Source organism: Podarcis vaucheri (genome assembly GCF_965113315.1).
Source record: "Podarcis vaucheri genome assembly, chromosome: 13".
Lineage (NCBI taxonomy): Eukaryota > Metazoa > Chordata > Lepidosauria > Squamata > Lacertidae > Podarcis > Podarcis vaucheri.
Genome location: NC_138751.1, coordinates 3,662,155 through 3,687,794, shown reverse-complemented (window position 1 = coordinate 3,687,794; position 25,640 = coordinate 3,662,155). Strand labels below are relative to the sequence as shown.

The 25,640-nt window shown below is 44.8% G+C and overlaps 1 protein-coding gene across 1 annotated transcript; it reads left to right on the top strand.

The window, feature by feature from the left end:
• The first annotated feature begins 7,110 nt into the window (after positions 1–7,110).
• LOC309518063 (asialoglycoprotein receptor 1-like) lies at positions 7,111–25,085 on the top strand. The gene is made up of 9 exons (XM_082197872.1): positions 7,111–7,314; positions 11,009–11,114; positions 13,238–13,363; positions 14,499–14,594; positions 16,511–16,582; positions 17,737–17,829; positions 20,401–20,543; positions 21,796–21,902; positions 24,487–25,085. The coding sequence occupies exons 2-9, from the start codon at positions 11,042–11,044 to the stop codon at positions 24,635–24,637; spliced, it is 861 nt and encodes a 286-aa protein (XP_082053998.1). The 5' UTR covers positions 7,111–7,314; positions 11,009–11,041; the 3' UTR covers positions 24,638–25,085.
• The last annotated feature ends 555 nt before the right edge of the window (positions 25,086–25,640 follow it).

Below are 25,640 nucleotides of genomic sequence, written 5' to 3'. Positions count from 1 at the left end.
GCTGCCCCCCCAGCTATGCCCATGCGACAGAAGTCTGGCCTCCAGCTCCATGAAACTCAAACCCCAACCAACCCCTCTCAACATGGTTCTTAGTAGTTGCCAGACTTTCTATTGCACAAAAGTGTGTGTGTGTGTGTGTGTGTGTGTGTGTGGAATTAACGGACCTGGTTTTGGAACGGTGGTACAAAAATGATTGCAATTGCTGAGCAGATAACCTACAACATTCAGTTGATAAAAGGCAAGGAATAAAGAGGACCATTTTGTGCAATTTGGTGGGGTTTCGTATCCTACCTTTCAGATCTGCTCAAAAATGAAATTTGGCTCTCCAAACCCATAAGTTAGTTCCAAACTTTTTTCAAAAAGGGCCAGATTTGATGAAGTGAAGGGTTGTCATGGCTGACCAAAGGGCCAACCATGGTTGTTGAGGTTTTTTTAGGATTTTACCCCAGGAAATCAACTGCCTCAGGGGCCGGATTAAACCGACTTTGGACATGCCTAGTTTAAAATGTAGTACGGTATTCACTACTGTTGTTTAACTGTCTCACTGATGTTTTCCCAACTTTTGGTGTTGTCTCTTTCCATTGGTTATTGTTTGCACGAAATATTAATAAACTTTGTAATTAAAAAATATATATTACACGTTGGTTGAAGAAATTCGATTCAGTTCTCATCTATAGGAAAAATGGCCAAAGTTGCACATCAACCAAAACACAGCCGTCTGTCAATATTACATTATTTTTAAGTTCTCTGCCCAAGGAATATGCTCACAAATGCAGATGCTATGGTAAACTTTTGCACAGTTTTAGTAAATTTTGGGGTTGGCTTTTACAGCCCAACGCTCTATCAGGGAGCTTATTGTCCCCTAAGCCTATTATCAGTCAGAGAAGAATGGATGGAGGCAGGATTCAGTCAAAGCGAAACAGATCTTTATTTTTCTGTTGCAACAGAGTGCCCTACCTTGCACCTTCCAAAATTCCATTTTCTTCTTCTTCTTCTTCTTCTTCTTCTTCTTCTTCTTCTTCTTCGGCGACCCCTCGTAGCTGAGTAAGATTGTCTTTCATAAACACGGTTTTAACAGTGAGTCCGTAAGTGACTGTGGAGGCCAATTCTGGATCCACACGTCCTTCCACAGTGGGGACATTGGTTCCTGGGCGGGAGTTCATCACGGTGTGGATTTGCCAGGCGTGCCTTCCTCTTAGCACATTTCTCCCTTGCGTCCTGAGTTCGAGTGTCTTCAAAGCCCATGACACCTTTGGTAAATGCTGTTCTCCAACTGGAGCGCCCGCAGGCCAGTGTTTCCCAGTTGTTGGTGTTTATACTATGTATTTTAAAGATTTTCCTTGGGGGATCCTTAAACCTCTTTTGTTGACCACCAGTATTACGCTTTCCATTTTTAAGTTCGGATTAGCTTTGGAAGGCGATAATCAGGCATCCGCACAACATGACCAGTCCAGTGAAGCTGATGTTGAAGAATCATCGCTTCGACACTGGCGGTCTTTGCTTCTTCCAGTGCACTGGCATTAGTTTGCCTGTCTTCCCAAGCGATGTGTAAAAATTTCCGGAGACTCCTTTGATGGAATCTTTCGAAGGAGTTGGAGATGGCGTTTATAACTGGGTCCATGTTTCACAAGCAGACAGTAAGGTTGGCAGTACGATAGCTTTGTAAAAAAGCATTTTGGTTTCCCTGCGAAGGTCCCTGTTCTCAAACACATTGCACATCAATCGGGAAAAAGCCGCACTCGCAGAGCTCAGGCGATGCTGGATTTTGGCAACAATGTCGGCCCTTGTGGAAAGATAACTGCCCAGGTAGGAGAAGTGACTGACATTTTCCAATGTTACACCATTGAGTTGGATTTGTCGCGCTGCAGAGGGGTTGTTTTGTGCTTGTCAGTGCAGCACTTTGGTCTTTTGGATGTTGAGCGATAGGCCAAGCTTATCGTAAGCTTCTGAGAAGATATTTAGGATGGTTTGGAGGTCATCCTCTGAGCGTGCACACGCTATACAAAATGCACCATTACTCCCCAAGCCACAGTCACGTCTTGCAGGAATGAGTCTCATAAGTTAATTTTGTGTTGTTGTGAATCATGACCCTGCTGTCCTACATGACCTAGAATGACTTCTGTAGGTGTGCCCCTGAATTCTAGGGAAATGACAAACCCCAAATGTATCTCCGTCAGCAGCTTTCCCCTACCAGCTCAGCGCAAAAGAGGAAGCTGGAACAAAGCTTCTTGGCCACATGGAGAAACATTGCCAGATAAAATGTGCCATAAACAATTCCACTTCCAGCTTGTTCCACTGCTGAGGTCACAGGGTTTGGGGAAAAGGGGATGGGAGTTTATGAAGCTGAGCCTGGCTGGAGGAAGTGGGCACAGGAACATTCTCTTCTCCCCCTCTTGCCAGGTGTGGGGGCCTCCCTGGTCCTGTATGGGGCAACTGTGCCCCTGAAGGACCAGGTGCGCAGCCTGGGAGTCATTCTGGACTCACCGCTGTCCATGGAGGCGCAGGTCAGTTCTGTGTCCAGGGCAGCTGTCTACCAGCTCCATCTGGTACGCAGGATGAGACCCTCCCTGCCTGTGGACTGTCTGGCCAGAGTGGCGCATGCTCTGGTTATCTCCCGCTTGGACTACTGTAATGCGCTCTATGTGGGGCTACCTTTGAAGTTGACTCGGAAACTGCAACTAATCCAGAATGCGGCAGCCAAACTGGTGACTGGGAGCGGCCGCCGAGACCACATAGCACCAGTCCTGGAAGACCTACATTGGCTCCCAGGACGTTTCCAAGCACAATTCAAAGTGTTGGTGCTGACCTTTAAAGCCCTAAATGGCCTCAAAGGCCCAGTATACATGAAGGAGCGTCTCCACCCCCATCGTTCTGCCCGGACACTGAGGTCCAGCTCTGAGGGCCTTCTGGCGGTTCCCTCCCTGCAAGAAGCCAAGTTACAGGGAACCAGGCAGAGGGCCTTCTCGGTGGTGGCACCCGCCCTGTGGAACGCCCTCCCTTCAGATGTGAAGGAAATAAACAACTACCTGAGTTTTAGAAGACATCTGAAGGCAACTCTGTTTAGGGAAGCTTTTAATGTTTTAAAAGAGGGCTGGACAAATTCATGGAAAGGAAGGCTATTCACAGCAACTAGCCATGATGGTTCTGGTCTGTCTCCACGGTTGGAGGCTGCGATGCTTCTGAATCAGTTGCTGGAAATTGCAGGAGCTGAGAGTGGCTCTGGGGGTCAGATCCTGCCTCTTTCCCATAATGGATGTCTGGTTGGCCTCCGCAAGGACAGGACGCTAGACTAGATGGGTCATTGGCCTAATGGAGCAAGCTATTACAGTGGTACCTCGGGTTAAGTACTTAATTCGTTCCGGAGGTCCGTCATTAACCTGAAACTGTTCTTAACCTGAAGCACCACTTTGGCTAATGGGGCCTCCTGCTGCTGCCGGAGCACGATTTCTGTTCTCATCCTGAAGCAAAGTTCTTAACCCGAGGTACTATTTCTGGGTTAGCGGAGTCTGTAACCTGAAGCGTCTGTAACCTGAAGCGTCTGTAACCCGAGGTACCACTGTATTATGGTCTTATGTCCTTTTACCCCAAGCCCACTTTTTAAAACACTTAGATACTGCCTTAAGTGGTAAAGAAGGTACATTAAATAAATAACAGATAAACGGGAAAACGCAAAGAATTCATCCAGTGAAAACGCAGGCAGTATTCAGATAAATTCAACAGTGTAAACAAGTTTTGATAGGTGCAGCTTGGATCCCAAACGCCTTGCGACTCTAACGTTTTGGCTCCTGAATGCCGCAAACCCGGACGGAAGTGATTGTACTTTGGAACCCGAACGTCTGACACGGATTCCGTGGCTTCCTGCAGCCAATCAGAAGCTGCACCTTGGTTTCTGAACGTTTTGGAAGTCGAAGGGATTTCCAGAATGGATTCCGTTCTACTTCCGAGGTACGACTGTAGCGGAATACTGAATGGTATAGTTTTTGTAAAATATGCAGGGATTTGTGATATTTAAATTTATCCATGGAAAGAGAAGATGGGAAGTCATTGATATCTTAGGGATGTGAAATGAGTATTTTAAATTGTAAAACAGAAAATTTAATAAAAAATTTATAGAGATAGATAGATAGAGAGAGAGAGAGAGAGAGAGAGAGAGGTGATAGATAGATAGATAGATAGATAGATAGATAGATAGATGATAGATAGATGATAGATAGATAGATGATAGGTAACCAAATAATTCATCCATTCTCTAAACATCTTTCATGTGGGAATTTGATTAAATGGGCAAAGAAATTGCAGATGGATTACAGGGTTAAAATTCACATTGTGTTGTGATCTTAAATACGGTAACTTTTTTAACAAAACAGTGTATCAATCGTATCCAACTCTGGCGAAATTATCAAGAATGTTCCAAATGTTTGCTGGAAGTGTGAAAAATAGGAAGAGGTGTTTTATCATGCTTGGTAGACTTGTAAAAAAGCTAAGAAATATTGGATACAAATACATACACCGATGCAGACGATTTTAAAGCTTAGCATTCAGTAGAAGCCAAGACTTTTCCTGTTAGGAATAATGGATATGTAATTAGAAAAAGACTATAGAACATTATTTCAATACATGAGCACAGCAGCAAGGCTTTTATATGCACAAAGATCGAACGATTCACCATTACCTACCCTAGAGGAATTATTGTTAAAATGATTGGTCTTAGTTGAGGTGTTTAATCAGAGAAAAACCATTGTCAATATTTACTAAAGATTGGAAACTCCTTATAGACTTTTTGAGGGGAAAACAAAACAAAAATTATGATATCTGGGTTTAAGAACTGAAGAAAGTATTGGTTTATAGAAAATGGGTGCTATCTTGGAACAGATGTTTTGAACAATTTTCAATGTATAGCTGACAAACAAAGATTTGGAAATTCTCTCTCTTTTTTCCCTTTCCTCTTTATTTTCTTCCTTTTAGTTTGTGTTTCTATTTAGATGAGATAGATAATTTATTATGGTAAGAGACCAGCTTATCAAACACACTTGGGGGTACTGTCACAGAAGGAAAACAATCAATCAAAACAATGTACAACAATAAATTTAAAAGCATTGTACAATTTAAAAACAACGTACAACAATAAACTACCACAGGGAGCTGACCCAGAGTCACTCATAGAACCGAGTTTGGGGTTTTTTCCGAACTAGTTTGAGTTGGGAGATGGTCTGCGCATACAGATCTGTATTTAGATTAGTATTTTTTTGGGGGGGGAGGGATGCAAAGGTTAGCATCAAATATCCAATATCTTGTTATGATGAGATTAAAAACCACTTTCAGAGTTGGTTGCACTATCGACAACTATATGAAACACATAAAGAAGACAGCAAGAAAGGATTCAGTTACACTAGATCTAGGTTTCAAATGGAAGTGATCGAAGGGAAGTGAAATTATTGAAGGCCGCATACAGCATATTATTAGAATGGGAGACGAAAGATGAAGAGGTAAAATCAGTTATGATTAAATGGGCACGAGATGTAGGTCACAACATTATGATGGAAGATTGGGAAAAATTATGGAAAACTGATTTCAAATTTACAGATTGTTCCCTATTGAAGGAGAATTACGTGAGGATGATGTACAGATGGTACACAACACCTGTGCAGTTAGGGATAATAATAATAATAATAATAATAATAATAATAATAATAATAATAATAATTTATTATTTGTACCGCGCCCATCTGGCTGGGCCTCCCCAGCCACTCTGGGCGGCTTCCATAGAAACCAAAAATACACTAAAATATCACACGTTAAAAACTTCCCTGAACAGGGCTGCCTTAAGATGTCTTCTGAATGTCAGGTAATTATTTATCTCTTTGACATCTGATGGGAGGATGTTCCACAGGGTGGGTGCCACCACCGAGAAGGCCCTCTGCCTGGTTCCCTGTAGCTTTGCTTCTCGCAATGCGGGAACCGCCAGAAGTCCCTCGGCGCTGGACCTCAGCGTCCAAATGTACAAAACTAGTTCAAATATATGTTGGAAGTGTAAGGAAAGGGAAGGGACATTTTATCATATGTGGTGTGATTGTAATGTAATTAAAAAATGATATACAATGAATTGAAGAAAATGTTCCATTTGTTTAAAAACCTGAGGCATTTTTGTTGGGGATTGAAGGGAAAGACCTGCCAAAAAAGCTGAAAAACATCTTCATGTATGTGGCAATGGCCGCGAGAGTTCTGGTAGCACAAGGATGGAAGACTGAAGAAACCCCACCGAAAGAATCATGGCCAGAAAAATTGATGGACTATGCAGAACTGGCAAAACTGACGTAATAAGCTACGGGACAAGGATAACTGTGACTTTAAAGATGAATGGGAACCATTTACAAAGTATCTGAAGATGCAACAAAGTGAACTGGACTCCTTGGCAGGTTTTGAATAAACTTTCACAAACTTTTTATTGATAATAATCAGCTAAATAGTTTGAGGATCTATACAACATGCAGAAAACAGCATTCTCAGAGAAACCAAAGACTGGAACGGAGGGAAGTTGGGGGGTGGGGTGGGGATGGGGGTTTGTGGGGGAGAAAAAATGGGGGGAAAACAAGGATGATATGTTTTTGGATAATATGTCTTGTTTTAATTTTGAATTTAAAAAAATCCAATATCTTTTTATCAAAGATTTTTTTTAAAAAAAACTTTAATAAAACCTATTCCAAATACAGTGGTACCTCGGGTTAAGTACTTAATTCGTTCTGGAGGTCCGTTCTTAACCTGAAACTGTTCTTAACCTGAAGCACCACTTTAGCTAATGGGGCCTCCTGCTGCCGCCGCGTTGCCAGAGCACGATTTCTGTTCTTATCCTGAAGCAAAGTTCTTAACCTGAAGCACTATTTTTGGGTCAGCGGAGTGTGTAACCTGAAGTGTATGTAACCCGAAGTACCACTGTATTTGTGTGTGTGTGTGTGTATTAAAAATCTATAATAAAACATTTCCTCATTTTTGTATCTGTGTGGGAGGGAAACGGGTTTAACTCGGTACGTTTTGTTCTCTCCCTGGTCCTCCTCTGTTGGCTAAACTTCCACTTTTAAAAGGAAGCCAGAGGGTAAACTAGGCTATCAGGGAGGGAGGGGGCAAACCCCGGAAACTGGGTGCCCCCGTGATGCTGCTGGCACTGCTCTGTGATTTTGGAAAGCTCTCAGATTTGACCGTTCCCTGCAGAAGGCGGTGTGTTGACAGGGCAAAGATCACCAGCCAGCGCCAGGCCAAACTGGGAGACGTCAGGAACCCCTGAACACCCTCCCCCCACCCCCGGGAGACCAGGAAAAAAGGTAAAGGTAGGACTGGGGGAACCCTAATCCCAGTTTGGGTTTGGGGCAGCTTGCTGGGAGAAGGGCTGCCTGGTATCAGCCACCCAGGAACTGGAATTTGGCTGGGTGGCATTCTCGTGGTGAGAGGGACAAAGCTGCCATTTTAGGGACAGGGTTTTAGGGCAGGCGTCCGGGTCTCTGCTCACCGGACCGGGCTTCTCTTTTCAATTTTTTTATTGATTTTCCAAAATTTACAAACAAACATAAATTCTAACTGTAATTATTCCACTCTTTTTAAAAAAAAAATATTAGATTTTCCACAATGATAACACAAGCCACAAAGCAGAATGATACACAAAAACGGGGGGGGGGGGGATAGATAATAACAACAGACTTAATTCTTCACAAATCCAACCTTTTAAACATCTAGGTTGACTTCCTCAAGTCCCTCCCTTCTAAGTTTCCTTGGAGTTAAAAGTAACAGCTTTCCAGTAACATTATTAAACTAAAACAATTTCCAATTATAGTCCATCTTACTCACTTTTCTTAACATTCTAAATCCCATTTATTTAATTGTAATTTAGTTTAATCCTAGGCCTATTTGTCTCTTTCAAGTAATTTCTAATTTTTTTTATATTTGTAATTATTCCACTCTTGATAACATTGTTATATGACTTCCTCAAATCCCCCTGGCTGAGTTTCAATATATAGCATTATAACGGTTTTCCAAAACAAATTTCTCATAAAATTTACTTACCGGTAATCAATTAACGTCTTTCTTTCTCTTCATTTAAAATTTAAACATGTTGTTCTATAACATCACATATTTAAATCCTAAGCCTATCTAGAGTTTGCAAGTATTTCTATTTAAATTATCTTAGCATACATAAATACCGTATTTTTTGCTCTAGAAGACTCACTTTTCCCCTCCTAAAAAGTAAGGGGAAATGTGTGTGCGTCTTATGGAGCGAATGCAGGCTGCGCAGCTATCCCAGAAGCCAGAACGGCAAGAGGGATTTCTGCTTTCACTGCGCAGCGATCCCTCTTGCTGTTCTGGCTTCTGAGATTCAGAATATTTTTTTTCTTTTTTTCCTCCTCCAAAAACTAGGTGTGTCTTATGGTCTGGTGCGTCTTATAGAGCGAAAAATACGGTAAATAGTCTTTGAATTTCCTCCATTCCTCCTGATACTCCTCCTCCTTCTGGTTGCGGACTCTTCCCGTCAGGTCGGCTAGCTCCAAAGAATCCATCATCTTCATCTGCTATTCCTCCACTGTTGGGACTTCTTGTGTTTTCCAATTCTTGGCGAACAAAATTCCAGCTGCAGTTGTGGCATACAAAAACAATCTAACATCTTTCCTGGGCAATTCCAGACCTGTTATTCCAAGAAGAAAGGCCGTTGGTTTCTTAATAAATGTATATTTCAACATTTTTTCCAATTCATTATAAATCTTCTCCTGGCGGACTGGACCTCACGCTGCATTTTGAAGTCATGGAATCCTAGAATCCTGGAAGGGGGACCCGAGGGTCATCTAGTCCAACCCCGCCCCCCGCGACGCAGGAATTGCAGCTGGAGAGCCCCTGACAGACAGCTGTCTGAGGCTCTGCTGACCACCGCCTTCTGAGGTCAGAGAACCAGCTGTGGGGTCGGAATGGGGACCCTCAGGGTCATCCAGCTCAACCCGTCTGCTGGACGGCTCTTACCGTCAGAAAGCTCTCCCTGAAGTTTTGTCGGGGTCTAGGGACGCGGGTGGCGCTGTGGGTTAAACCACAGAGCCTGTGGTTGTTTAGTTGTGTCCGCCTCTTCGTGACCCCCTGGACCAGAACACGCCAGGCCCTCCTGTCTTCCACTGCCTCCCGCAGTTGGGTCAAACTCATGCTGGTCACTTCAAGAACACTGTCCCACCATCTCGTCCTCCGTTGTCCCCTTCTCTTGTGCCCTCCATCTTTCCCAACATCAGGGTCTTTTCCAGGGAGTCTTCTCTTCTCATGAGGAGGCCAAAGTACTGGAGCCTCAGCTTCAGGATCTGTCCTTCCAGTGAGCACTCAGGGCTGATTTCCTTCAGAATGGAGAGGTTGGATCTTCTTGCAGTCCATGGGACTCTCCAGAGTCTCCTCCAGCACCAGAATTCAAAAGCATCCATTCTTCGGCCATCAGCCTTCTTTGGAAATGTACATCCAGTTTTCCCCTCCTTTAATTTTTTTGGGGCCCCCAAGAGAGGTGGGGCCCTAAGCTATAGCTTGTTTAGCTTATACGTAAATCTGGCGTTGGGCTTGCATCTATGTAGACCTCAGAACTTTAGAAGCGAGAGGCCCTTTATGGACTGTCATTGTATCCAATGAGTATTTTTGCAAGCCACCCTCAGAAGAAGTCTGCACAAATCTGGGGTTTCTTTTTTATTGGACCTTATATGAATTCCTTGTTGGAAAACCCCCCTATAAAAAGTCCAGGTGGATAACATTTCGTGGTTCAGCTTTTGGGAAATGTCCCACACTGAATCAGTTGGTTTGTGCAAACCAATAATATTTTGGATTTTCTCTCCCCTTTGTCTCCTGTGTCTCATTGGAAAGATCCATAATAATAATAATAATAATAACAACAATAATAATTTATTATTTATACCCCGCCCATCTGGCTGGGTTTCCCCAGCCACTCTGGGCGGCTTCCAACCAAATATTAACAACAATACAGCGTCAGACATTAATGTGTGTTTAATTCAGGCTTTGTCAGCCTGGTACCTCTAAGTCATGGATAGGCAAACTAAGGCCCGGGGGCTGGATCCGGCCCAATCACCTTCTAAATCCGGCCTGCGGACGCTCCGGGAATCAGCATGTTTTTACATGAGTAGAATGTGTCCTGTTATTTAAAATGCATCTCTGGGTTATTTGTGGGGCAAAGGAATGTGTTCATTCTTTCCCCTTCAAAATATAGTCCGGCCCCCCACAAGGTCTGAGGGACAACGGACCGACCCCCTGCTGAAAAGGTTTGCTGACCCCTGGTTCAAGTGTTTTGTGCAGTGTGGACTGGGAAAGTGTGGTTGAGATCTATCTATCTATCTATCTATCTATCTATCTATCTATCATCTATCTATATCTCTATCATCTATCTATATCTATCTATCTATCTATCTATCATCTATCTATCTATCTATCTATCTATCTATCTATCTATCTATCTATCATCTATCATCTATCATCTATCTATCTATATCTATCTATCTATCTATCTATCTATCTATCTATCTATCATCTATCTATCTATCATCTATCTATCTATCTATCATCTATCTATCTATCTATCTATCTATCTATCTATCTATCTATCTATCATCTATCTATCTATCATCTATCTATCTATCTATCATCTATCTATCTATCTATCTATCTATCTATCTATCTATCTATCATCTATCTATCATCTATCTATCATCTATCTATCATCTCTCTCTCTCTCTCTCTCTCTCTCTCTCTCTATCATCTATCTATCTATCTATCTATCTATCTATCTATCTATCTATCTATCTTTTGTGGGGCTACTGTGCCTTCAGTTAAAAGCTCCTTCCCTCCATGCAAGGTCCGATGAGAGCTGTAATTCAAAACAGCTGAGCTGGAGGTCAGCTAGGTTGAGAAGCCTAGCTTAACCAATCCTTTAGCACCATGTTCTGCCTCCTCGCCTGATTCTGACATGCAGGAATCCGTGTTCCGTGTCTTTCCAGGCGCCTGGTCTTGTTCCGGAGCCAGAGTCACGATGAGTCAGGACTACCGAGATCTCACAGCTGTGGATGTGGAGGATGATGACGACGGAATACAGCTCCGAAAAGGTGTGTAGTCCAGACAGGACTTCGAAAAGATATGTGGGGAACGAGGTCCGCATAGGTAAAGGCTTGTAAGAAGTCTCCTTCTGGCATGCTTGCGAAGAATCGTAGAATTGTAGAGGTGGAAGGAACCCAGGTCTCTTGGGCTTGCTGATCAGAGGGTCGGCAGTTCGAATCCCTGCCACAGGGTGAGCTCCCGTTGCTCTGTCCCAGCTCCTGCCAACCTAGTAGTTTGAAAGCACACCAGTGCAAGTAGATAAATAGGGACCACTCCGGCGGGAAGGTAAACGGCGTTTCCGTGCGCTCTGGTTTCCGTCACGGTGTTCCATTGCGCCAGAAGCGGTTTAGTCCTGCTGGCCAAATGACCCGGGAAGCTGTCTGAGGACAAACGCCGGTTTCCTCGGCCTAAAAGCGAGATGAGCGCCGCAACCCCATAGTTGCCTTTGACTGGACCTAACCGTCCAGGGGTCCTTTACCTGTTTTTTATACCTTGTTCAACCTGCTGCAAGACAATACAGTGGTACCTCGGGTTAAGAACTTAATTCGTTCCGGAGGTCCGTTCTTAACCTGAAACTGTTCTTAACCTGAAGCACCACTTTAGCTAATGGGGCCTCCCGCTGCCGCCGCGCCACCGGAGCACGATTTCTGTTCTCATCCTGAAGCAAAGTTCTTAACCTGTGGTACTATTTCTGGGTTAGCGGAGTCTGTGACCTGAAGCGTCTGTAACCTGAAGCATCTGTAACCCGAGGTACCACTGTATTAATGGGGTCCTCGCGAGATGTACCAGGATCGTGACAATTAGCAATTCTATGTGGACTAGTGTCCATTTTTCCAAAAGAGCAAGGACTAATTTGGGATTGATTCTTCCAAGAAATAAGCACACCATATGGTCAGATCTAACTCCTATTGTAACTCCATAAAACTTAGGTTGACTTTCCACTAGCCCTTTTCTCTGGAATTGGGATTCGGGTTCCTTGGGGCTACTGTGCCTTCAGTTAAAATGTTCCTTCCTTCCTTCCTTCCTTCCTTCCTTCCTTCCTTCCTTCCTTCCTTCCTTCCTTCCTTCCTTCCTTCCTCCTCTCCCTCCACCCCACTGAACCTGCTCTGCCTTTTAGTGCTTCCTGTTCAGTGACGCTGGGAAATTAGTCATGACTTGTCATGTGATTAGTCAGCAGTAAAAGAGGCAGCTGTAAGGAGAAAGCCGATAATTAAGATTACAGGGGACCTTGTAATTACTGGGAGGAAACATTTCGAAGAGCTGTGGAAAAATGCTGCTGGATAAAATGTGTGATATGTTTTAAGTCCATTTCCAGCTTATTGCGGCAAAGTCATGTCTCCGCATTCCTAAAGAGCCTACGGGAATAGCTCTGTGGCCATGTAATTATGGGCTACTTCGGACCATACTGTAGTAGGAATTTGTAAATCAACAAATCAGTACAGTGGTACCTCGGGTTACATACGCTTCAGGTTACATATGCTTCAGGTTACAGACTCCGCTAACCCAGAAATAGTGCTTCAGGTTAAGAACTTTGCTTCAGGATGAGAACAGAAATCGTGGTCCGGCAGCGCGGCAGCAGCAGGAGGCCCCATTAGCTAAAGTGGTGCTTCAGGTTAAGAACGGTTTCAGGTTAAGAACAGACTTCCGGAACGAATTAAGTACTTAACCCGAGGTACCACTATATGGCAAATTCAGTCCACACTTTCCCCTGTCTCATAATCCTTCTGCCTTCAATCCCTGTCCCTTCTCCACCTCCTCTTCGTCTCAAACGTTGGCCTGCTTTCCACCCTTCCTTCAGTCACCCTCTTTCTGAGCTTCCCCTCCATCTATGAACTCTGCTCACTCCCCAGCCTTCCCTACCAAACTCCGCCTTTCCTTTAGGGCCTGTGTGAAACCACTTTCCCCCTGGGTGACAATTTCCCCTTCCCTCAAAGAAGCTGGCCTGCAAACATCCCAATCGTTTTTGCTGCCTGGTTGCTTGGAATTCCCATAAGAACCACTGCGTTGCAGCCAAGTGGTGTCAGAAGTGTCAAGCAACGTTGACCAATAAAAGAGGGTAAATTACTGGAGAAGATCTAAAACACAAGCTGGAGTTGAGGGTGGATTCCTGACCGATGTCCCTTCTCCTCAGTCTCCCAGAAACGCTCCCCTGGCCTATCATGGAGGCAACGAATCTGCCCCAGCCGTCGCCTGGTCCTGATCCTGTTGGGAGTGAGCACCATCCTCACCATCGCAATCATTGTCTTTGGCGCCAAAGGTGAGTGCTTCAAGGATTGAGGGATGACGTGGGGGAATGACATTAAGAAAATAATAAGAATGAGAAAAGGGCGGGGTGGAGTGGGAGAATATTGAAGATCAAGGGGGTAGGCAAATGTCCAAGGAAGGGATGAGTGTTCAATGAAAAGGCCTCAGGCAGAGAATGAGGAGCGCAATGAAGGGTCTGTGTGCACAGCTGGAGTCCTATGCAGACACAGGAAGGGAGAACGTGGGGGGTGGCAGCTGTGGGGCACCCCACCTACACCTCCCTCTCTTCTTCCCCCACATGTTGTGACTGCCCTTTGAAGTGGGGCTACCTTTGACGGTGACCCTCCCTGCCCGCAGACTGTCTTGCCACAGCGGTGCATGCTCTGGTTATCTCCCGCTTGGACTACTGCAATGCGCTCTACGTGGGGCTACCTTTGAAGGTGACCCGGAAACTACAACTAATCCAGAATGCGGCAGCCAGACTGGGGACTGGGAGCGGCCGCCGAGACCACATAACACCGGTCTTGAAAGACCTACATTGGCTCCCAGGACGTTTCCGAGCACAATTCAAAGTGTTGGTGCTGACCTTGAAAGCCCTAAATGGCCTCAAAAGCCAGTATACCTGAAGGAGTGTCTCCACCCCCATCGTTCAACCGGACACTGAGGTCCAGCTCCGAGGGCCTTCTGGCAGTTCCCTCCCTGCGAGAAGCAAAGCTACAGGGAACCAGGCAGAGAGCCTTCTCGGTGGTGGCACCTGCCCTGTGGAATGTTCTGGGTTCCTCTCCTACTTCCTGCATGTGGGGAGTGGGGACCCTGTTGCAAAAGTTCAATAAAGACCAGGCTTACTAGCGGCTTTGCTTCTCAATATTCTCTGGTTGGCCTCTGTTATTTCCTCCTACCGATAGAGAACCTACATAAGGACTCTATATGAGTTCTTGGGAATCCCATAAGGGACAAAGGAGCCGTTTTTCTTATAACACCGGAATTCGCCAGTTGGCAGAGTGTTGCTGAGCTGATGTCCCGCTTGTGGGCTTCTTCTAAGCCGCACCTGCTGGACCACAGTGAGAACAGGGTGCTGGACTGGACGGGCCATTGGCTGGATCCAGCAAACCTCTTACTACGTTATTGCATTCTTACCCGCACCGCAGGCAGTCAACGCAGCTCTCAGCTATCGGGAATGCGCGATACGCTCACAAGCCTGAATCAAAGTATTGGTGACGGAATCGTCTCCCTCCAGCAGAAGGGTAAGTAAAGGACGCCTCCGTACCCTCCAACATTTCTCTGATGGAAATAGGGACGTCCAGAGAAGAATGGCAGGTGAGGTTGATGGGCTATAATATGCTGAAACGGCTAAAATGGCCAGAAGAGTCAGAAATCAGGAAGACCAAAATTTTAATAAGGAATGGGGATAATTTATAACTTATCTTAAAGATCAGGCTTCCTCAACCTCGGTCCTCCAGATGTTTTGAGACTACAATTCCCAGCATCCCTGACCACTGGTCCTGCGAGCTAGGGATCATAGGAGTTGTAGTCCAAAAACATCTGGAGGGCTGAGGTTGAGGAAGCCTGTTAAAGACCACTGTAAACAGTTAAAATCACTACGGTGGTACCTCGGTTCACGAACTTCATCCATTCCAGAAGTCCGTTCCAAAACGAAGGTGTGCTTTCCCATAGAAAGTAATGCAGAACGGATTAATCCGTTCCAGACTTTTAAAAACAACCCCTAAAACAGCAATTTAACATGAATTTTACTATCTAACGAGACTGTTGATCCATAAAATGAAAGCAATAAGCAATGTACTGCACTCACACAATCAATCCATCAATTAGTAGCTGAACTGGGTTCCACACAGTCACAAAAGAAAAAAGAGCTGCAAAAACACAAACACAAAATAAATAGCAAAAACAGACGGACCTCAGCATATCACTCAAAACGGAAGCGCGGCACTCAAAACAGAGCATGTTCAGCTTCTGAAAAACAGTTCGCAAACCGGAACACTTACTTCCGGGTTTGCAGTGTTTGGGTTCCAAGTTGTTTGAGTACCAAGGCATTTCAGAACCAAGGAACCACTGTAGTTGGTTAGGTGAATCAATTAAAAACTGTTAGCAACAACCGGGAATAGCATCCCTGGTGATTTGGGTGACGTGGTTTTTTAAAAACTGAGTGTTGTTGTTTTTTAAAGCATGTATTAAAAACTGCAGGCAACAACTGCAGCCTCTCTGAGCTGTGATTCCTGTATTGGAGGATCGCTGCTGCCAGTCTGTGTCAGCAGCACTAAGCTAGGTGGAGCAAGGGTCTCCGATTCAGCATAAGGTGGCTCTTGCAGTATTACACCACAGCCCAAGTCCTCCTGTAATGTTTTTCTCCCACTTAAGTCCCATTCAGCAAAGGTCCCCTACCATGTTAATTAGAAGCTTCCCACTCCTTTTCGCTCCTTTTGTCGCTCCCCGAATGCAGGAGATGCTGCGAACTTACAGAGGGGAATCATAGACATAAAATCCACACAGAAACACATCATTGCTTGTTTTAACACGCTTGTGGGAACAACTCAGAGGCTGTGAAGGAAGGAAGGTTAACAGCAGAAAGAATTAGAGGAAACATCGGAAGTGACTATGAAAATCAGTAGAAGTACGAGATTATCAGAACCCTCCAAAGCATGGGAAGTCCTATTTCAAAAATTATAATTTGGCAGAATATTCAGATTATGTGATATGTACAGTGGTACCTCGGGTTAAGTGCTTAATTCGTTCCGGAGGTCCGTTCTTAACCTGAAACTGTTCTTAACCTGAAGCACCACTTTAGCTAATGGGGCCTCCTGCTGCCGCCAGAGCACGATTTCTGTTCTCATCCTGAAGCAAAGTTCTTAACCCGAGGTAATATTTCTGGGTTAGCGGAGTCTGTAACCTGAAGCGTCTGTAACCCGAGGTACCACTGTATATGTATAAGGTGGAATATTTAATGTGATTTGATTGGATTGTTAAAGTGGAAAATTTAATAAAAATGATTTTTTAAAAAGAGAGAGAATGATGCTGAATGCGCCACGATCAGTCCCCAGGCGCTAAGGCAGGCGACAGGGAAGGCTTTGGCGGGGTGGGGGCCCGCAAGAGAAGACTCCAGCTTGGACCACATTGCCACCCGACCCCACTTTGTGCCTTGCAGGGACGGACACGGCCTCGAAGATCACACAGCTGGAGGCGAAGGTGAAAAAGCTTACGGAGGAAGCAGAAGCAGGTAAGTTGGGGAGGGAAAACAGGATGAAATTGGCAATACATCCAATTGAAACGTATGTTGGAAAGGCATTTTGGTCCTGACGCTATAGCAGCATCGGAAACACCCTTGCTGCTACAAGATTTAAATTCTGCAGCAAAAACAAAAAACTCTACACTTGCACTCTATAAAACCCTTCTCAACAGGAAGAAATGTGATTTAGAATACGATAGACAAAAATGGAGTGAAGAGTTAGGGGTACAGATAACAAATATTATATGGGAGTCGAGTATAAAATCAACAGAAATAGCCTCTATGGATCTAAGACTAAGACTTACTCAACAGAAAATAATATTCAGAGTCCACTGGACTCCAGCAAAACCTTACCAGAAGAAAATAACAAATGCAGACAACTGCTGGAGATGTGGAAGTAAAAATGCGAACTTAGTACATAGGATGATTAACTGTCCATTGATAAGATCATTTTGGTGCGAGGTGAGGATATTTACAGCAAGAGTAATAAAAAGAAATTGTTATTTAGGGGAACTGAATTTAATTCTAAATTATATACCGGAAACGTAGGAGATTACAAGGGGTTAAAAAAATGGATATACCGTGCCATATTAGAAGCAAAAAAAACTTGTTCTGATGAATTGGAAGAGCTGCAAAAAGATTCCACTGAGCACATGGATTGACAATATGGACAGACTAGTTACATACGAACGAATTGTGTATCGATACAAATTAAGAATAGATAAACATGAAGAAATCTGGAAGGAATATTTAAGCGATAAGGCGGATAGTGGTGGGAAATAGGGAGAGGAGAGAGGTGGGGAAATATTGTTTAAAAAGTGTAGTCATAGGTATATCAGTACTCAAATCTGAAATGTTATTGGGGTTTTTGTTATATGTGTTTTTTGTGGTTGTTGTTTATAGTGAAAAAATGATTAAATAAATTAAAACAAAACAAAACAGGATGCAATTTAAAAAAAAGTCCACTGAGAATTGGTGCAATTGCTTTTTTTCAAGCGGTCCCAAATTGGAGAGGAGAGGTTTCATCTGCACCGGACTTTAGTGTGAATTTGGAGCTGCTTGTGTGGGTCTCCTTTTATTTACCGGTTTCCTCATTCAGCTGCTGCTCCTTTTCTCTCCCCTCCCTCTCTTCTCGCCTTTGCCAGCCAAGACACGACTCCTGTCCCAGATGACAACCTTGCAGAGGAGTTTTAGAGGCATGAATTGCGACTTGCAGAACTTCAAAAACAACCGGACAGGTCAGGAGTGCGGGGAGTCGGGGTCTGGAAAGCAGAGTGCCTGAGGGTTCAGGCCACTGTGGGAATGTTCAGGGTGGCAGGAGAGGATATATTGTTTATTCATATCATTCCTAACTTGCACTAGCATGTTCCTTTACTTGTTTGTTGTTTAGTCATTTAGTAGTGTCCGACTCTTTGTGACCCCCTGGACCAGAGCACGCCAGGCACTCCTGTCTTCCACTGCCTCCCGCAGTTTGGTCAAACTCATGCTGGTAGCTTCGAGAACACTGTCCCACCATCTCATCCTCCTCTGTCGTCCCCTTCTCCTTGTGCCCTCCATCTTTCCCAACATCAGGGTCTTTTCCAGGGAGTCTTCTCTTCTCATGAGGTGGCCAAAGTCTTGGAGCCTCCGCTTCAGGATCTGTCCTTCCAGTGAGCACTCAGGGCTGATTTCCTTCAGAATGGAGAGGTTGGATCTTCCTGCAGTCCATGGGACTCTCAAGAGTCTCCTCCAGCACCAGAATTCAAAAGCATCAAAAGCATCATTTACTTAGCAGAGTTCATTTCCTTTTACACAGCAGAAAACTTGTTGCAAACTCATGTGAGTTTCTTAAGACAATACGCAGTTCAATCTGGCTTGTCCAGGTTGAAATGCGTTTTAATATTTCCCCTTGAATCCCTCCTAAAAGAATAAAGACACCACAGTCTTATTCATAAGCAATAAAAGGAAGTTTACTCACGATCAGGCAGAGCACAGTGTGATCCCTGAAGGCGAGCTTGAGGCCAGTGATGGCCAAACTTGGCCCTCCAGCTGTTTTTGGACCACAACTCCCATCATCCCTAGATAACAGGACCAAAGGTCAGGGATGATGGAATGATTGATACATCAATTCATAAGATTAAAGCACCCCTTGTCTGTAAAAACCACACACAAAGCAGTTTACAAAAAAGACGAAAGGGTAATATTGTGACTAAGAAGAATTAACAACAGCAATTCGAGGCTCTTGAAAAGGGATTTCAACATCGAAAAGTCAAAAATAACAGTCGGCTAAAAACAGATGAAAGCTCGCGTGAGTTTTCTAAACAACTGGGTAGGCTAAACATGTATATAGGAAACCCGAACCACAAACCCGCTAACCCTAACCACTGCACAACCCTGGTTTGATCCAACATTAGTCAAAGAAGTCCCACTGAAATCGGTGGCCCTCACAAAACAGTGCCCTAAAATATATACCTGGACTTGTTTCGATTAATGTCATAGAATCATAGAGTTGGAAGAGACCACAAGGGCCATCGAGTCCAACCCCCTGCCAAGCAGGAAACACCATCAGAGCACTCCTGACATATGGTTGTCAAGCCTCTGCTTAAAGACCTCCAAAGCAGGAGACTCCACCACACTCCTTGGCAGCAAATTCCACTGTCAAACAGCTCTTACTGTCAGGAAGTTCTTCCTAATGTTTAGGTGGAATCTTCTTTCTTGTAGTTTGGATCCATTGCTCCGTGTCCGCTTCTCTGGAGCAGCAGAAAACAACCTTTCTCCCTCCTCTATGTGACATCCTTTTATATATTTGAACATGGCTATCATATCACCCCTTAACCTCCTCTTCTCCAGGCTAAACATGCCCAGCTCCCTTAGCCGTTCCTCATAAGGCATCGTTTCCGGGCCTTTGACCATTTTGGTTGCCCTCCTCTGGACACGTTCCAGTTTGTCAGTGTCCTTCTTGAACTGTGGTGCCCAGAACTGGACACAGTACTCCAGGTGAGGTCTGACTAGAGCAGAATACAGTGGCACTATTACTTCCCTTGATCTAGATGCTATACTCCTATTGATGAGGCCCAGAATTGCATTGGCTTTTTTAGCTGCCGCGTCACACTGTTGGCTCATGTCAAGTTTGTGGTCAACCAAGACTCCTAGATCCTTTTCACATGTACTGCTCTCAAGCCAGGTGTCACCCATCTTGTATTTGTGCCTCTCATATTTTTTTTGCCCAAGTGCAATACTTTACATTTCTCCCTGTTAAAGTTCATCTTGTTTGTTTTGGCCCAGTTCTCTAATCTGTCAAGGTCGTTTTGAAGTGTGATCCTGTCCTCTGGGGTGTTAGCCACCCCTCCCAGTTTGGTGTCATCTGCAAATTTGATCAGGATGTCCTTGAGTCCATCATCCAAGTCGTTGATAAAGATGTTGAATAAGACCGGGCCCAAGACAGAACCCTGTGGCACCCCACTAGTCACTCTTCTCCAGGATGAAGAGGAGACCTTTGTGGATATTTAAGTTACAATTAGAAAAATCTTAATAATTATTCATAAAGGAAACAGCTTATATGAAGTAAATAAGGAGGCCAGATACAGGATAAAGGAAATCTTTTATTTGGCTGTTTGTATTGTTGTATGTTATGCTCATTGTATGTTATGTTCATGTTAATGAGGGTGGGTTTCTGTACTGGGGGGGTTATGTTATGTTGTAAATAAAATTTCCAATAAAAGAAAATTAAAATATGAAATCAGTGGACCTTGGTTGTTTCATTGGTACTGCTCGGAGTCTGACTAACGCTGAATATCCCTCTTTCCTTTCTGTTGCCTGCCCCCCCCCAGAGGCCTGCTGCCCCAAAGGGTGGGACTTATTTCGGAAAAGCTGTTACTGGGAGTCCCGACTCGGGAGGCCCTGGGAGGAAGCCAAGGCTGACTGCGAAGCCCGAGACGCTCACCTGGTGATCATCAACTCCTATGAGGAACAGGTAGGAGCCCTGGGGATTTTGCAGGTCTGCTCCCTGCGCTGTGGGTTTGGTGCTAAAAGGTAAAGGGGACCCCTGACCATTAGGTCCAGTCGTGGCCGACTCTGGGGTTGCGGCACTCATCTCGCTTTACTGGCCGAGGGAGCCGGCGTACAGCTTCCGGGTCATGTAGCCAGCATGACTAAGCCGCTTCTGGCGAACCAGTTTACCTTCCTGCCAGAGTGGTACCTATTTATCTACTTGCACTTTGACATGCTTTCAAACTGCTAGGTTGGCAGGAGCAGGGACCGAGCAATGGGAGCTCACCCCGTCATTGCGGGGATTCGAACCACCGACCTTCTTATCGGCAAGTTCTAGGCTCTGTGGTTTAACCCACAGCACCACCTGCATCCCAGGTTTGGTGGTAGGGAGGGGTAAAATGTCGCCTCCGTCCTTGCAGACCTTACTGGGTGCTAAGATCAGCAGAGGAGGCCCTCTTAAAATCACAGAATGGTAAAATTGGAAGGGAACCCAATGGTCATAGTTGTGTGTACAGTCAAACCTCGGTTGTCAAACATAATCTGAAAAGACAATCATAATCGACATAATCATAATCGAGGCGTGGCTTCCGATTGATTGCAGGAACTTCTTGCACTCAAACAGAAGCCGTGTCGGACTTGCGGCTTTTGAAAAACGTTCGAAAACCAGAGCATTTACTTCTGGTTTTTTGGCGTTTGGGAGCCAAAACATTCGAAAACGAAGGCGTTTGAGAACCGAGATTTGACTGTATTAGTGATAATAACATACCAAAGAATGCATTCTATTGCAGAACATTGCTTTGGAAAAATGGGCATCTGATGCAAATGTACCAAAAATATTAGGGGAAATCTAATATGCTGGTGAATTTTGCAAATTTTTTGCTGACAAATCCTGCAATTTTCAGTACAAGTGTGATCTGCAAAAATACATACACTAGGGTAAGGTGTGCATAAGAATGCATATTAAAAGGTAGGTTATCATCACCATAATAATAGGGATTTTTGTTGTTGTTGCAAAAATGTGTCTGTTAGTCACAATGGCTTACAAAAAATAACCTGTCTAGCAGGACAAATTTGCCCTAAAATGCTGACGGAATTTCATAGTTGTTCCTGTTGTTTTTAATTGCAAAATGTCGAGAACTGGGTTTAAGATTTAAAAAATGAGAAACAGAGCTGACCGATCCTAGTGCTACCTCTCTTTGCATTTTCTACTTTTTGTGGTTTTTTTCTCACGCCAGCGATTTGTGGCCGTCCGTGTGCGTCCCCAGTTTACGTGGATCGGCTTGAGTGACGCTACAGGGAGCTGGAAGTGGGTGGACGGAACGCCCTACACCGTTCGCCGATCGTAAGTTTGCGGACGGCCGTGCGGCCAGCCCATAATGCAATGTGGGGTTTCGGCCACATTCACACCATAAATTCAAGGCCCTGTGATACAACTTTAAAGAGCCTGGCTTCCCCCAGAGGATTCTGGGAGCTGTGGCTTGTTAAGGGCGCTGAGAGTTGTGAGCAAAGACACCTATTTCCCCCCCACACAGAACCCCCTATGATGCCAATTCCTTTTTTTAAAAATATAATTTTTATTAAATTTTCACTTTAAACAGTAATTTCAAATATTCGTCTACAACTCTCATTCCCTGCCTAGCTTATGACTTCCCTCCATCCCACCAACAGGCTTTCCCTTTTCAAATCTATATCTCACAGTTGAATCTTATATTATAAAGTCCACGTCGTAGGGTTTATTTCAATCCTGCTAGTGTCTTCACACTTCTACAGTTATTATTTATGTAGTCAATGGATTTACTCCAGTCTCTTTGGAATTTTCTATCGTCCTGGTTTCGAACCTTGCAGGTCAGTTTTGCCAATTCCACACAATCCATCATCTTCGTCTGCCACTCCTCCATCGCTGATAATTCCTGCAACTTCCACTTTGGAGCTAATCGAGTTCTCGCCGCAGTTGTTGCGTACATAAATAGTCTCTGATCTACCTTTGCAATTTCCTCTCCCGTCAAGCCCAGCAAAAAAGCTTCCGCTATGATGCCACTTTCAATGGTCATGGCTTCCCCCAAAGGATTCTGGGAGCTTGTTCAGAGCGGTGAGACTTCTGAGAAGATGCCTGTTCCCCTCACAGAACCACAATTCCCAGAATTCCCTGGGAAGAGGAATTGACTGTTAAACTACTCTGCGCATTGTAGCTCTATGAGGGGAGTTGGGATGAGGAGTGGGTCTGCTGGCAGCTCTCAGCCCCCTTAACCAGCCACAGCTCCCAGAATCCTTTGGGGGAAAACCATGGCACCATAGTTGTCAGGAGCTGGCCAGCAATTAATTAAGAGGCAATTAACGGAGGATTTATTGCTGGGGACCACCTCCTTCTGTGATCTATTGTATGATGTTTTGGGGGGTGGTCTTGAGCAGTGGCGTAGCATTGGGGGTGCAGGGGGGGCCGGCCGCACTGGGCGCAACATCTGGGGGTTAGGGTTAGGGGGCGCAAATCCACGGGTTAGGGGGCGCAAATTACTAGCCTTGCCCCGGGTGCTGACAACCCACGCTACGCCACTGGTGTTGAGCTACAGGGGAAGCAGTTTCAAAAGTCTATATAAGAGCTTGTTCTGGGTTCCTCTCCACCCTCCCTGCGTGGGGTGAGTGGGGACCCTGTTGCAACAATTTAATAAAGATCAGGCTTACTAGCTGCTTTGCTTCTTAATATTCTCTGGTTGGCCTCTGTTATTTTCTCCTACCAATAGGGAACCTACATGAGGACTCTATATGGGCTCTTGGGTACCCCGTAAGGGAAAAATAAGCAGTTTTTCTTATAACAAGGGCGTGGGGAGGTGGTCATCAAAGTATGTGCTTTAGCCTTGTTATAAGAACCTAACCCTTAACACTTGTCCCTCTTGACCTAGAATTCAACCTCTGTGCCCATTCGCTAAGAATCTAAGTGCATTTTTCTTTCTTTTCTTTTTATATAAATTTTTATTAGTTTTTTAACATATCATTTTCAACAGCAATTAAACATACTTTTACATCTTATTCAATTTTTTTGGCTTCCATCAGTCCTGTCTGAAAATTTTCCAATCTAATCTCTCAGTATGCATTCCTTATCTTCCCTATTACATTTCAAACTCATAACCAATATCTCTATCTTTTTCTACTTTGTAGCACTTCGTATATTTATCCTTACAAAACTTCTTGCAGTCCTACTAGCATAGTTTGTTGGTTACAGTTGCTCTTCAAATAATGCATATACTTCTTCCAATCTTCTGTGAATCTCTGGTCCCGCAGGTTTTGAATCCTTCCTGTCATTTTGCCCAATTCTGCACAGTCCATTAATTTCGTCTGCCGTTCTTCTTTCGTCGGAATTTCTTCTTGCTTCCATTTCTGGGCTAACAATACTCTTGCCGCTGTTGTTGCATATAAGAACATAACTGTAGTAGGTATGAGTTACTCGTGCATAAACTGGTGCCTCTCTAGGCTAATTTGCCTTGTTAAACCTTTGTGGCTGCCTCAATCGCTGGCAGGATCCGTCAGTGGGCGTTTCTTGAACCTCTTCCAGCATAAAAGTTGTTTGACGCCCAGTCTCCGCCTTCTCTCACTGCGCGGGAGCCTCCTGCGCAGGGAGGGCGTGGGCAGCGGAGGACCTGGGCTCTCCTCACTGATGTCCAGTGAAGAATCCTGGAGCCCTCTCTCCGATTCCCCCATCAGCCCCCCTCTATCCCTGGTGTTGCGCTGAATTGCTTCCCCCTCCACTGAGCTGTTTCTCCCCCTGCTGCTGGGTCCTTCTCCCGCATCATCAGAGAGCCTCCCCTTCGCCTCTCGCTCCGATGTCAGTTCCCTGACAATAACCTAAGTGCATTTTTCACCCTTCCTTTCCGTGCTTGAACCTGGAAGTGTTTGAGAGTCCTAACCTGCGGTTTCTCTTTTTTGCCTCCCAGGGACTGGGCGCCAGGGCAGCCAGATAACTGGTACGGCCACGGACTTGGGGGAGGAGAGGATTGCGCCCACCTCCATCACGACGGCACCTGGAACGACGACCACTGCTCTCGCAACTATGGCTGGGTCTGCGAGATGGAGGCAGTGGATTAAGGGGTGGGGAGCCCGCCCTTTGACCCCTGGCTCCATGAAACTGAGTTCTCACCAGTCGCTGAAGGATCTAGGGATCCTGGGGCAACGGAAGCAATTTTGCTGCCTTCACCCCTGGGGAGGGTCTTCAGTTTCCTCTCAAACAACCCCTCTTGCCTACAGTGTCCCAAAACATAGCCAGGCATACAAAGCCCTCCGTACCTGACTGCTTTATTTCACATTTTTTTTAACCAAATTTTAATTTTCTACACCGGCAGTGGGCACCCAGAACCTCAGCACGGAGCCTCGATTCCCCTGTTGTGACCCTGGCTCCAACCATTAACAATACAGCCAGGGCCGTATTGATAGAGGCCCCTAAGCGCTTAAAGGATTTTGGTGCCCCCACAGATATCTAATTCAGAATGCAAACAAGAATAAACCGTGAAATAAAATTTTATTTTTCGAAATGAAACGAAGTCTACGGTCGGGTGGGAAATAATGTTTCTTTTTGCATACTTCGACTTTATCTGCATTTGGGGGGAAATTATCCTCCTTTTTCCGATTACAAAGTCTCTGATCAGATCCTCAAAACTAATCTTACGTAACACATCTGCTTCTATACTTGGTAGAGATAAGGAATCCAGCCTGCCTCCTTGCACAGTTGCTCGGTTGGGATTTTTAATAGACTTCAGCTGAGAAAATGAAAGCTTGGCCGAGCAGTTTGTGACGATGAATATTAAAAATCTGGCAATGCAAAATTTCTGTGCTGCGCCCACTTCCCTTGACGCCCTAAGCACGGGCTTATTTTGCTTAATGGCTGATCCAGCCCTGAACACAAACCCTTCTGCCCTTTGGCTGTATGTGAGATTACCCCGACATCTCTTTTTCCTTTATTACTTTCCTCATTTCCTGGGCTCTCCTTCCGGCCTTTCACTTCCCTCACAGAAGTTGCTCTGTCTGTGAATATTCTGCTGCTGTCCTTTCCCCTCCCTGCCCTGGGAACGCACACTATCCTTTAGCTCCCTGG

Excerpts from the sequence above, each read along its gene's own strand:
- LOC309518063 (XM_082197872.1), top strand. The coding sequence starts at position 11,042 with ATGAGTCAGGACTACCGAGATCTCACAGCTGTGGATGTGGAGGATGAT. Across the intron at positions 11,115-13,237 it reads CGGAATACAGCTCCGAAAAG|TCTCCCAGAAACGCTCCCCT; the intron begins GTGTGTAGTCCA and ends CCTTCTCCTCAG. Across the intron at positions 14,595-16,510 it reads CGTCTCCCTCCAGCAGAAGG|GGACGGACACGGCCTCGAAG; the intron begins GTAAGTAAAGGA and ends TGTGCCTTGCAG.